General features: G+C 34.3%; 1 protein-coding gene across 2 annotated transcripts in view; it reads left to right on the top strand.

Annotated features, from left to right (window-relative positions):
- Positions 1-14,235, top strand: part of FHIT (fragile histidine triad diadenosine triphosphatase) — a 564,423-nt gene that overhangs the window by 70,025 nt on the left and 480,163 nt on the right. For both annotated transcript variants that reach the window (XM_084293015.1, XM_084293014.1), the window contains exon 2: positions 707-769. Coding sequence is in view for 1 of the 2 variants with exons in the window: in XM_084293014.1 (XP_084149140.1) it covers positions 707-769 (63 nt within the window). In the remaining variant the exon portion in view is untranslated. The remainder of the gene's footprint in view (positions 1-706; positions 770-14,235) is intronic.

Raw genomic sequence — 14,235 nt, 5'->3', positions numbered from 1 at the left:
AAACCTGTTACTAATGAAGGTCTGTTCTGGTCACATAAAGAATGTTTTAGTCTTCTAATAATGTTCATTCACTTATTCCACCCTTACCTTTTTTTTATTTTTTTTTTTAAATCAGTGTTTTTGGAAACGTGTTGAGGCATCCTTTATGAAGCTCTTTGCAGATGCAAACCACGAACATTCTGTTCCACAATTCATATTTCCCATCTTTCAGTGTAATAAGCTCCAATTTGTCTACTAGTTTTTAGAAGAGGAACTTTTAAATTTCTCGTAGTAAAAAAAAAAATATTTTTATTACCTTTTTTTTTTGTCCTTAGCTGTTGTAACAAGCCTGGTTCTCTTCTATAAAATTGTCATATTTCCAGGAGGAGCACTTTAAATGAACATGGCCAGAAAATCAGCATTATTTGTTGTTTTGGACCAATTTTTAACATTTCTTAAAACTGCAACTGTATAAACATAATCATCACTGTAGGTGTAACTGTCACCACAATAAAAGGAGTGGAGCGATTGCTTAAATTAGATGGATAAGTCAAGTAATTGAGGAAAAGATTATCTAAGAAGGGAATTTCATCTAAATATGTATATTCAGAACATCATAATTGATGGAATACCAGATTGTAACTTTTTTTTTTAAAGAAATAATGTTAAATCTTTATGTTGTGTTGGTTGCCAAGAAGTACTGAGTATGGTGTTTCCTATTTTTCAGGTTACCTATACAAATAACACATTTTAAGAAGTCAAGCCTCAAGGAACTGTTAGGTGGAAATATGTAAGTATTGACATTCTTGTTATTTACTTCCTGTTCTGAGCACTTAATCTGGTTGGTTTCAACTTTAACGTTTTACTCTGGAATAAGGAAGATAAAAAGTAGATTTTTTTTTTTTTTAATGCAAATATTCACAATATTGTGAAGTTCTTCTGAAGTCCTTGCAAAGACACTGAAAAATGGATGATACTGTTTTTCTTCATATTTGTTTTTATCACTCAAATAAGTAACTCTAAAATATCTAATGGTTTGCTGCCTCATGAAAATTTAATGATGATTTTCATTCAGTGTAAGCTGTTGGGTAGGTCAGAGATGCCTCATATCTTGGATGGAGTTATGAAATTTTCTGAGTTTATTACCCTATTAAAATTCATTTTAAATGTCAAAGTTTCTAATTTGTACAAGGAAACTTAATTTAGGAGCATCTTCAATGAAACACATACTTTTCTTCCTGAGTATCAAGTGAAGTATCAGATAAAAATGTAAGTCCTTTGCAGCATATTAAAACAATTATTTCTATCTTTTAACTTTAGGTAGGTGCAGAGGTGGGTACGAGCAAAGTCATAACATACTAGAAAACTATTCTGACTTTCATGTTAAAAACAATTCAGAGGAAAAGACTTTAATTTTAACCAAAAGTACTGAGTTAGGGAAAAAGCAAAACAACATTCTCAGCAAAGCCCAACTGCTTTTTTTTTTTTTTTTTTTTTTTTTTTTTTTTTTTCCCCTTAAAGTTAATTCTGTCCCCTGAATGACTTACTGCTGGCTTTGACCTATTTTGTACTCTTGTTCTGTAACGTTAATCTCATACTTCTGTCTTGGCCTGTCTGCACTAGACCTCTGCCTCTGTGCTTGTGTAGTGCATATTAACTCACCTTTTCATTGTATTGGGTGTTTTCCTAATCAGATGTTTCCAGCTTCAACACCTGAACACATAAGTTTTACAGAAGGGGGAGTATTAATGAGCAGGTGGTGAGGCAAAACTGGCGGTAGTCCAAGGCTAAAATTCTCCAGATGAGCCAGATGAATAGATAATGGCTAAAGGAACCATTTTTCTAACCCTGTTATTGTGGTTTTCTTTTTGAAGTGGGACCCAGTACTGTCCTGTCTATTAGCTGTGTGTAAATCTTGCCAAAGCCTGAGACTGGAACTTTGATAAATAGATTTTTCTAGTTAATGAGGAAATGTGTTATTGAAGTTACCAGGTATTGGTTTATTGTGGACTGATAAATTTGGGAGTATGACTTTAACAGTGGAGGACAAAAAAAATTTAGTGATAAGGATTGAGGGAGACTAATCAGGCAGTAGTATGCCAATTTAAGAAGTTTAAATGTTACATCCCTCATCAAAACTAGTATTAGTGATGCTCGTATCTGATATCTCTATATCTCTGCTGAGTTTAAGAATAGTTAACATAGAGATAAATTCAGTGCCTGTGAGACAAATGCAATGTTTTTTCCCCAACAGGAACCTCCAACAGCATGGGGGGTGGGGGGTGGGGATGAGAGATTTTAACATCCTAGAATGAATGTTGTTTGAAACAATAATATTTGGATCGTAACTGGGTGCAAGGATAATTCACCAGATTCTCCTTGTTACTATAACTTTGTCAGTGTGTATTCGCCTGTTTACACGCTTGAAATCCATGTTAGAGATGCTAGCCTCCATCTCTAATCGGTAACTGCAGTACTTGTGGTTCCTGAGTATCTATGTCTAAGCTCATTAGTCTATACTAGATGTTAGAAGTCTATAATGTATGCCAAAATCCTTGTTAAAGCAGATTTAAATTGCTTATTAAAAAATGTGGGGAATTACGTTAACACTAATAAAACTTAGATTTAATTGTTGGATTTTCATGACTTCGACTTCAAAAGCCTTGATTGTGTCATATGTTTATTTAGAACTTAAGTCACTTATTTATTCAGACACTTAAATGTTAGTCTTCTCAGATGAAGACTTCCTCTTTGAGCAACTGTTCAAAAATACTAGTCTTGATTTCTTGTGATCCCAGAGGAAAGAGACTTTTTTTTAGTTGTTTTGCAGCATGAAGAAGAATGCAAACTATCTTAAATTTAGGTATTGATATAAGAGGAGTTCATATCAGGAAATTGAATGCCTTTCATGTGCTTCAAATGTAGGTTTCAAGACAGTTAATTTCAGAATGGCATATCTCAGCAGATGTGCAGAATTTATAATAGATTTCATCTTTGCTATGAGCCATAATATCTGGTTAGCTAAAAATTCTAGAAATGTTGTCAAGAAGAGGGGAGAAAAAAATGTCAGTGCAAATCAATAACAATTTAGCTATGTTGCCAGATCAGTTGTATTCTGTGGTTCATAATTGTTCAATGGATAGACAAAAATGTTTTACATATGCATTATAATTTCATTATATATTGATTCATCTTAATAGTTCCTTCTAGTTATTAGCATTACTATTATTTGTCTGACAGTACCACCTAGCGAATGTGGCTGTTGCCATAAGCTGTAGTCAAAGTTTCTCTTCACACATGTAACATACTCTGCCAGTAATACCAACAGCAGGACAAAATATTATCTCTTTTCTACAGATGGCATGCTTAACATGAGTATTTACCTTGGCTTCTGGGCAGAATTGTACAATTCATGCTGCAACCTATGCTGTCATTAGGACTTGCATTAGTAAATTTGGAACCATTTAGATTATATATGTGTAAGCTGCAAAAATATCTTTGGCTTTCAGTTGTAGATGTATTCTATTACAATATGCCTCTAAGGTATAACAGGTTCTGTCATCAGCCTTATGTTATTAAGAGGTGAGGAGGAAAGAATCTTCCAAGTTATATATCTTTCTTTATTTTTCCCCCCAACTCTCCACTCAAAATACACTGTGTACTTGGATAGTTAGAACCTTACTTTAGAAGGTTCATGTATTCAGGAGCTCTTGTATTAAACTGCAGAGAAGAATTGTGTGGATTGATCAATAGCTACAGCAGAAGCCTCAGTCCTTGTAGTTGGAATATCTTGTATTTCCATCGTGTGCTTATTTCTGATGTTTCTTTCCTACTGAATTTGTTTGTGAATCCAGTTGCTCCTCTTTTTATTCAGGCCCAGAGATCCCTCTCTATCCTTTTAGACTTCTGAGTTGGTAGTAATTTCAGTATATGAATAAACATACTGATCTATCTATCTATATGTCTCAGTATTCAGTATATGAGCAGCGTTCTACCATTCTATCTCATTCATTCTTCCAATTTCACATAGGCTTGCTTGGACACAAATATAAAGATAGCGAATGGAGTTCCGTTTTAAACATATTTTGAACTCCTCCTTGTGGAACTGGTTTGTTTCTTTCTCCTTTCCTACAAAAGGCAGTCTTTCCTCATTCAGCCATCCCATGAGCAGCCTAGAGCCTGGCAAGATTATTCCAGTTCAGCCTGCTTTGCTTCTGCTCTTGTCTGAGTGGTGGTTGCAGCTGAGTCACATAAAGCAGTCTTTAAGATTTAAAAAAAATTTTTTTTGAAGATTGGATATTGAATATTGGCCTTTCTTATACTCATTCATCAGGGGGCTAGAGCTCAAGCTATGACTATTCAGGTAATATAATGGGAGTCTGTTAATATGATCAAGCTCCTATCAAAGGATAATCAGTCTGTTAAGTTAAGAGCTCCTTCATTGATCAGAAAATACTTGACTGGCTTTTTCATTCATCAGCGTCAAAAATAGTTTGGAATGAGTATAACGTGTAGCTTATATGCTTCACTGTATGCATACATACATGTGTATATACTAAGCATGATCTTACAATGTACATCGTCCTTGTTGAGTTGGGTAACTAAGGCTCTGCTGCTTAGTAGTTGTATTTCTGAGATTAGTATTTCTTATGCTAAGATGTATTTCTTAGCACAGATTAGTATTTCTTATGCTAAGATGTATTTCTTAGCACAGTAGTCTGTTTCTTTATGGTTGTCTCCAGCTCTGTATCTTTCTCTCTTTTTCCACCTGACTCTAAAATACATACAGATTCTTGTCTGGGACATGTTTTAAAGTCATCCCCTTTCCCCCCCCCCCCCCCTTTTTTTTTTTTTTTTTTTCAAGGTTTTGAAGTAAGAGGTATCCTGATAAAAGTAGAATATAAAGATTGAGCTTTACCTGTTCACGGAAGCAGATACACAGATAAAGACAGTAAAGAATATTCCGATCCTCCCAGTCACTGCTGTGATCCTCTAAATTTTATTGATGCAAATAATTTCATCTTTATATTGGATGATATATATCACATGCTAGCTCAAATGATAGATTCTTTTGGTTTATTCAATTTGTTTATTTTTAATATTGTTTAATGTGTAGGCACTGTTGAGTGAACACACATACTCTTAGGGGTGACTCAAATTAATTCCTCTTCTATCATGAAATTTCTCCATGGATTTATCACAAATTGCTGCAGCTGTGAGTGATTCCACACTCTCATGAGAAGTATGAGATTAAATTCTGTCACTACTGTACTATTTTTAATTAATTTAACCTCCAAATGAATCATTTTCCAGTGCCAGTTTCTCTCTCTTTGGTCAGTGGATTACTTAGCTAATGTCAAATTAATTATTTAATGCAGTTAATGTTTAAAAGCTTTGTGAAAGTGATAAGAATGGCAACTGCAGATTCTGGAACTGCTACGGGAAACGAGAATTCATGTTTTTAACTGAAAACAGAAGTTGCATTTTCATATTAGTGGCTTGACTTTTGCTATTGATTTTAATATGGAACACACTCAGCTATAGCAGCAAGGGTGATAGTTAAAATATCACAGCACCAGCAGCTAGATCCTGAAGTGATAATTATTTTTTTTCTACTAATTTGGAGAATAACAAAGGAAAACAGGAGTAACTCTGACAAAGTAGAAGAGACTCTAACTTCATTGCATATTAAGGAAGGAACAATCTATTTCTTTTGTAGCAAGAGTTGGTGTCTCAAGGTGAAAGTCAAGTTACGGGGTGTAGCAAGTAACCAAGAACTAGTATTATGGGTACTATAGCTTTCTGGCAGTATCTATATTCTGAAGCAATATGGTTGAGACTTGGTACTGGTGGAACACAGAATATGAAAACAAAATTGCTCAAGAGTTTAGGCAAATCAGTAACTGTAGGTATGACAGAGTGCAAAAAAAATCTGGTTTTGGCAAGTTAAGTATGCTTTACTTTAAACAAATGTCTTTTGTCAAATAGGTTGTCTTTCATATATCAATACAGTTGGTTCTGTAATGGCTAGAACCTAGAGGTCATAACACAGACACATTGGAATGCTAGATCCCATTGAAGAAGCCAAGGCTGAGTTTGAGTGCTGAAAAACAATAAATAGAAGGAATGAAAAGGAATGACTCAAAACCCTGTTTAAGCAAGGGGCATTGGAAAAGAGGACCAACAGAGGTCCCTTCTGATCTCAACCATTCTGTACGTCTGTGAGAACTACTTTCTTTATAAAAAGAAACACTTCTAAAGGCTGTTTTGCTTTTGCACTGTCTAACTCATACCCATATGAACTCTAAATACTTATGAAGCTATCAAATAAATAGATATTTAAGTTTTGTGCTGTTATCTTTACCTGAAAACAGTGCTTGAGTGTGATTTCTTCTAATTTCTGAAAAGATGCCAAACTTAAAATACCTGTCACAAACAAAATCTTTCTGTCTGTAAGTGTTTAAATTAGCACTGCTAAGCGTAATAGGATAGGTGTTTTCTCTGGTAAATCTGCGTTACTCTGAGGACCCTTGAGATTAATTTTGTGCAAAATGATTATCCCCACTATCAGCAGTGCTCTTAACTACCGAAGTATTTTGCATTATCAAAACCAAGGTAATGAAACAATGCAGATTGATTTTAATAGAGGAAATAATGTGTGGAAACTTCTATGATAACATGTTACTTCTGGGTTATAAATTACCAAGAAAACTGATGGAAGGGGAAGCTCTGTTTGCCAATCCCCACTAAGGAAAAATAAAGGAAATGGGGAGGAAGGGGAAAGACACAAACAAGCAGAAAATATACTTAAACAATGTATATTAGTTAGTTGGTTGTTTTTTATATGTATATAGTTCACCTTAAACTGAGAACTATAACCTATAGAACCTGAGAACTATAGGTGTTGTAAAACTAGAGATTACCTCTGATTCAAATATTAATATACTTTTGATAAAGCATTTGTGTATAAACTAATTGCTTCTGCTTTGTGCTTTGAGGCTGGAAGCTGTGAGGTCCTTCATTCATCTAATCATTTTTTATTTTATTTTTTTGTAAATCAGGTATAAATGGGAAAAACAACAGAGGTTATCTTGGAGATTCTCAGACAGGAGACAGCAAAAACTATTTAAATGATTAGTACTTAGGAAATGGAATTATTTATAAAGAGCGGCTGAATCCTTGCCAATTAAATGGGTGTCAAAAGAGATAATGGTTAACTTGATCGGAAAAGAGGTAATTTCTTTAAAATACATTTGCTCATCTAAAACAATTACATACACAAAAATTCAGTACCAATTTTAGAAAACTATCTCCTGTTATGGTACATTTAATTGAACAAGTTTAATGTTTATGTCATTACTTACGCAGATACTGAAAGTTCAGAAATTTTAGAGGTTTGATTCAGCATGATGTTGATGTTCTCCAACGAAGACAATAAGATCCATTTTAATGGAACCTTTAACACTATTTCATATTTTAAAAGAACAACAAGAAAAAAAAGGTTAAAAAAACAAAAATATTATACACTGCATTTGGAGCATAGGGTGCATATAAAAACTGAAAAGGAGGCACATATTTTCTCTGTAACCATTTTCTCATTTTCTCAGGTTTTGGATGCAGTGAATTCTGTACCCAGTTGTTTGAGCAATGTTTATTTGTGTATTGACAGCTTATGAATACTTCTATTTTTTTCTATACTAAAAGGAGTCGTGTTCAATGTCTTGTTAACTTGCTGTGTGAAGTGACCTGCATGTGTTTTGTTGTGGTTTTTGAACTGATTTATTTTAAAAAGCCAGGTGAACAGAAAGTACAAAGTTTTTGTGCTTAGTGTTTTTAATTGTACTGCTCCTTTTCAAGGACTTTATAACCAGGTCTTGTTATCTGTGGGGGCTTTGTCATCAACCGTTCCTACTGTACCAGAAATGTTGTAATTTTGATTGTATTGAAAGTCTTATTTATTCTCCTATGCTTGCAGCTGCTGGCTGGGCACTGCAGACAGCATTATTAAATTACTGTTATTGCTCAGTATCCTGGCATGATAAGAAGCTCTGTCAGAGGTGTTGATCAATGAGAATGCTTTCTCTTTAGATACTGGCACCAATGTAACTCTGTTTAGTTAATTGGCAAGATATTAGAGTTAATTGTAAGTGTAAGTCATTGTATTGCTACTAATCCCTGCTTGCTTAAAGAGTGACTTCTGAGGTAAAAAAAAAAAAAAAAAAAAAAAAAAAAAAAGTTCTGAACTATGTCTGAAGTTCTGAGTTTACTGTGATATAAGTAGGGTCAAATTTTGGTTTTCCAATTTCTCGTTTTACAAAGTGATCACAGAAATTTTAAAAGTTGCTACGATCTATTCCTACATTTTCTCAACCAACAAAGTAACAAATTAATATTTTAATATTATATTTACTAAATCTATATTAGTGTACTATATAATAAAGTAGATTTAGGGCATTGGAAGATGTCTTGTTTCTGAGCTTCAACACTGAATTGCTGTGTAACTTGAGGCATAAAGTTCACACTGTCTTTATGCCAAACCTCATCTCTGACATCAAACTTCGTGATTTGTGTGAATAATAGTTATTGAACTGGGTTAACCACAAGCATGGCCGGAGACAAAGCAGGTATAGTGAAGATATAACTGATGAGATTCATTTTATACTTAAAGCAAAATTATAGAACAATTAAGGTTGGAAGGGTCTTTGTGTGATCTTAGTCCAACTTCTGTTCAAGGTAGAGTATGGGTAGGCATCTGGAGAAGTGGATGGCCAGATTGGATGGAGCCAGGTTGGATGGGGCTTTGAGCAACCTGGTCTAGTGGAAGGTGTCCCTCCCCATAGCAGGGAGGGTGGAATTAGCTGATTTTTAAGGTCCCTTCCAACCCAAACCTTTGTACGATTCTGTGAGTTTGACTTCAAATCTCCAGGACTGAGATGTTCTGCAGCCTGGGTGGGCAGCTTGTTGCTTGGAGGGGATTTTTGAAGTAAGCTAGTCCACAGCTAGACTAGTTGCCAGCTACTGCAATCAACTGTTTGATCAAGTCAAACACATCTTTGTGCAGTTAAGTTTCTGCTACCACTCTTAATGCCCAGGTGAGTCTCCCAAAATAAAATATGTAGCCATTGCCTCTACTATCTTTGAACTTACTTAAAAAAAAAACAAAACAAAACAAAAAAAAACCTCCAGTGATGAAATTCTCATGTTGCTTGGGAAATTTTCCCACCTCTCGGAAAACGCTCTAGTTCATGAATGTTCTAGTTGTTAGAAAAGGACTTCCTAGTTTCAGGGTCCACAGATGGTGGGAAGTCTTCTCCAAATGCTTTCATTGCATGAGTGCTTTGCACTGGTAGACTTCTGTTGAGATTTATGATATATTAGTTCTATATGAGGCAAATTCTTTGTGTCATACTGTTTGTATCTGAGGTTGGTTCATGTATTTCAAATGCTTAAACAACTTGTTTTGATATGTAGAAATGTTGCTTTTTATTCAGTGAATAGAGACATTGTTCTTCCTTTAACTATCTTAGTGAGTGTTTATTTGAGGTAATACTATTTATGACTAGTAAACGGAATTTATTTCTGAATAAAAAATTCTCTGACATACAAAAATATTTTATGTAATGATCTTTAAGAAAAAATCTAAGTGCCCAGTGGAGAAGGCTGTATGCATGCACAGTGCTTCCATGTGTCTGTTCTTTAAAACTTGCATTGTTTTTTGGTTTTGTTTTGTTTAATTTGTTTTCCATACATTCCTATCTACTCTCAAAGAAATAATGGAATTTCTCCAGTGATGACCCAGCTATACTTCGATTTTTTTTTCATGTATTTCATGCTTAATCTTTTCAAATTCTTTTATCCATATGATGTGTTAAGCTTCTTGGGAGAATAGAATGTTATAGTTTCTACACTAATAGCTTGTAAGAAAATGACTAAGTAGACTTGTTTACTGTCCTACTGCATTCAGTTGCAACTGAAAAAGTATATAAGAACAATGGATCATGGTTAATATTCTGTGGAAGTGTGAAGCTTTGATGTATGTATTTGCTGGTGTCTGCAAAACACAAATAATCAGTATTCTGAAGAGGTGTTCAAATTAAACATCAACTTGACCAGTCATAATTATGGCATTGTAAGGACAGGTTGGCACTGAAAACTAATGAAGTTGTCTTTAATCTCCTGCACTGTCAATTATAATCTACTTGTGGTTAAGAGAAAATATTTTGGTGGTTTTAGTCATATTCATGTGACTGCTGGGTGGAATTCTCTTATGTATTTTATTTCCAGATAATAAGCATTCATTGCTTAAGAATTTCCTTCTAGGAGGAAGAACAGCTAAAGATGTGCTTTATTTCTTGGCTAAAAGTTCATCTTTCACTGTATTGTAGCTGTTATTTCTGACTTGCTTTCTCTGGTATTGAAAGATGGGAGTTTTATGCTTCTTATTTTATGACTTTTTTTAGCCATATGCATTTTACTGAGATACTATAAGGTCTTATTTAGCATTTTTAAAATTAAAATATTTCTTCTAGTTCAGAGGAAGTATCACCATTTGGGTTTTGTGCTAGTTTTATCCAATCATTGGCCTTCAGGGTATTTCAAGAGCAGTGACTTCACTGTGTTTTGTAACAAGTTACATTCATTTGGTGTAATTTGATTAATTACAGTGAATGAAAGTACCAGGGTTTCTAGTACTCAATCTCTTTATCAACAGAAAGCATAAAATGTCAGATTAAATATTCAGAAGAAAGAAAAACACACTGAAGCATTCTAGAAGGGAAAATAATCTTACAGAATCAGACAAGATCATGTGAAACCTATGGGTAAACTTAGAGATGTTTTGCCTTCCAATACAGAATTAGAAGTGTTAGCATTCAGAAACAGTGTAAATTTCTTATATAGAGATAGTACCAAAAAGTAACATAAAGTAACATTAGAAACACCTTGTACTGAATGTAAGAAGAGATTGGACTGTGCACTTAGTCACATGGTCTGAACTTTTGGGTAGACCTGTGCGGTGTCAAGAGTTGGACTTGATGATCCTTAAGGGTCCCTTCCAACTCAGGATATTCTATGATTCTATGATTCTACTTTTTTTTTCTTTTATTTCCTGCATAAGAAAAGCATCTCCATCATATCTTCAGGTATAATAAAACAAGTACTTGACAGATTGTATGAACTATGTAGGGTAATCAGAGATAATTTTCTTAGACCAGAAGATTACATTTACAAGTTACTGCTAAATGTTGCTTCTCTGTGCTTTTCATTTTCAAAGTTAAAGCAACGTTTATAAATTCCTTCTTAATACCATCTGTATTAAGTTTCTTCATAATGAATTGTGAAATTTGGATGTGGCTGTTAGCAGTAAAGATTATGGCACCATTTTTGCCTTCCAGGAGCATGTATAATAGTAAAAGTCTTATACAGTGAGTGCAGTCCAGTGTTTCTGACTGTGATGATGCAGAGAACGTATTATAAATGCATGTTGTAGGAAAAGTCATGGTAGGAGATGTGAAAATGGGTGGCATTGCTGGGGTTTATTTCATGGGGCTTAGGTACTCTAGCTGTTGATACATGTATTGAAATATTATGCCGAGGATGCTATATATTCTATTTCTTGTGTCAATTATTTCTTGTACTTTGAAATGAGATCTAGACTTCTGAGACTTTTCTCAGGCCTTCTGGACTAAGTCTGTAATTCAGCAGGAGTAGTGGGAGCCATATTTTCCACTGCAGTGGTTGCAAGTGAAGTTAAGTGGAAACGAAATGAGTCCACAAGGCTGCAAGAGTTAATTTGCACATGACTGTTTACACAGTTCAGTATTTTTAGTTTGCTGGATGTTTTATTTACTATTACTGTTTTCTGTCTGGTTATGAAAATAAATAATTTTTATGTTCACTTTGTTTTGTAAGTACATTAACAATAACTTCTGGAAGGATATTTTCATCAGTTATTTGCTTTTATAACAATTATGATAATACAGATTGCACCATGCCATACTAAAGAAACGTCAGTATTTATGAAGAGGAAAAAGTGTTTGAAATAATAATAGCTACAATTTGATTGCATTGATGGTAAATTGGGGATATTCTGAATATAATTTAGAATTTAGAATGAGAAATTAGGCGGGATTGGAAATCAATGTTTTGTGTTGTTTTTTACTTGCATCAAGAAAAAACATTGTTTCTCTTCAGTTTGCTTTGTTTCTACATACACAAAATACACTGAAAAGTGGTATATGTTGGGTTTTGCCTTGTTTGGAGGTTTGAAGTCAGTTAAAGGTAAGCAGTCTTTAAAACCTCATTTAGTTTTAGTAGTTTTCACAGTTAACAGAACTATTGTCAGCACCTTTGCTGTGTTAAAGTGCTGACACAAAGGAAGCCTGAGCTAGATCAAATATAGATTATTTTTTCTTTCAAAACTGCTGTTCTCTTGTTTATATCATACTTTGATCATTATAGTCAAATAGTTTCAAGCATATCCTTTTTCATTGACTTCTTTTTCTTTCGGATACAGTTATGTTGGTTGCACAGGAAGAAATGGTCAGAGTAACTTTTCTATGTCTTGCTAGTAACAATGCCAAAGCATTTAAGACTTTCCTCATCTTGTACTGTGCAATAAAATCTTCAGCTTCTCTTAATGTTGCTTTGGTGCCAGTGTAGTTGCCTCACCTACCGTTTTCAGTGTATCATTACTCTCCATTACTGATTTTTCCTTTCCACCTTGTATCAAATAATTTTGAGTACTTTAACTGGAGTAAGAATATTAGTACATACATGTATAATACTAATGGATTGCAAATACTAACAATGTGTGTGGAATTTTCTTAAGGCATTTACAGTGTTGGCTATCAAAGTTGCAAAACCAGAAAGTATTGCTATAAAAGCAATTTAAGAGAGAATTCAAACATGAAAAACTTACTAAAAGTAACTTCTGATGATATTTAGTACAAGTAGCACTGTTGCACAGCAGATGCTTGCAAATAAGACAAATGTGCATCCAATTTCTACCAAAGTAAATATGCACTTGCTATAAACAGCTCAGAAATGCAGTTCATACCTGCCCCAAGTTGTCAAACTTACTCTGTTTTTTCCTAACTGAACTCTGTAGTCTCTTCTCCTTGATATACATGTATACCTTCGGTATTCAATACTCTGTGATATAGAACTTAACTTTTTTTTTTTTTCTCTGCAGAAAAATTACTTCATTCAGCACAAATAACAGGTATTATTAAACGTGCCAATGTGACATAATGATGACTTCTAATTAAATCCCTATCCTACCCTTCTCTCCTTTAGTTTCTTACCCTAACCAGAATTTTCTCTGTATTATCTGCTGATTGAGCATCTAAAGGACTTAGCAGAGCATGTTTTTTGAAAAAGATATTGAAGAAAAAAGACCACTCAGAAAAAAACATACTTAATGCTGCATGTCATGCATGACTAGAGAGTGTGATTTCTTTGCTGTTCAGAAAGAATGTGGTAGGCTTCCTTAGATGGGAGGGAGACCTTCAACTCTTAGCTGGAAAGAGAATGTCTACTGTTGCAGTGGTTTGCACTAAAATGTTATAGAAAACAGGTGATTTTGGGGGCTGTGGACTGAAGTCCTCTTTTAGGGTTGACTGGTGGGAGAGGCTGCTGGCCTCTGCTCTGCTGCTGGTGGTTACTGGTTGTTTGCACTTGCTGTCTAGAGCTGTTCTTAGTCTTGTTTCTTCTTCAGCTTGCATTTGTAATGAAATCATAACATGCAACTCTTGAGCAATTTCTCAGTATCTGACATAGCCTGGATTTGTCCTTTCTCTAATTTTAGTGGGCTTTTACTCAATCCTCTATGGGTATGAACTTTTGCTCTGATTGTCACTGATCCTCCATTCTTCGGTATATATCCTCAGCAGTATGTGTCTTTTCTCCCCTTGCCTTCCTGTTGTGATTTTCACATCATTTTGGAATACTTTGAGTATCTTGTTTACTAAGCTATAAGCAATCTTGATTTGCTGTGTGATTTCTGTGATTCTTATTTTCTTTCCTAATCTGAAGTGAGCACATGAACAGTCTGGTGTGTCAGTTAAAACAGATGTTTTTAATTGATGATAAGAGCATGTTAGCCTCTAAGTAGAAGTTTACAATATGTGGGCAGATGAGTTCTGCTAATTAATTCTAACCAACGTACAAGCTCCATCGAGCCTGTGTGTGTGTATATATATATATGTATATATATATATATATATATGTATATATATATATATATATATATATACT

This window comes from Netta rufina (assembly GCF_964035555.1).
Source record: "Netta rufina genome assembly, chromosome: 10".
NCBI classification, from domain to species: Eukaryota; Metazoa; Chordata; class Aves; order Anseriformes; family Anatidae; genus Netta; species Netta rufina.
The sequence above is the reverse complement of the archived record's forward strand: the minus strand, read 5'-3'. Positions and strand labels throughout refer to the sequence as shown.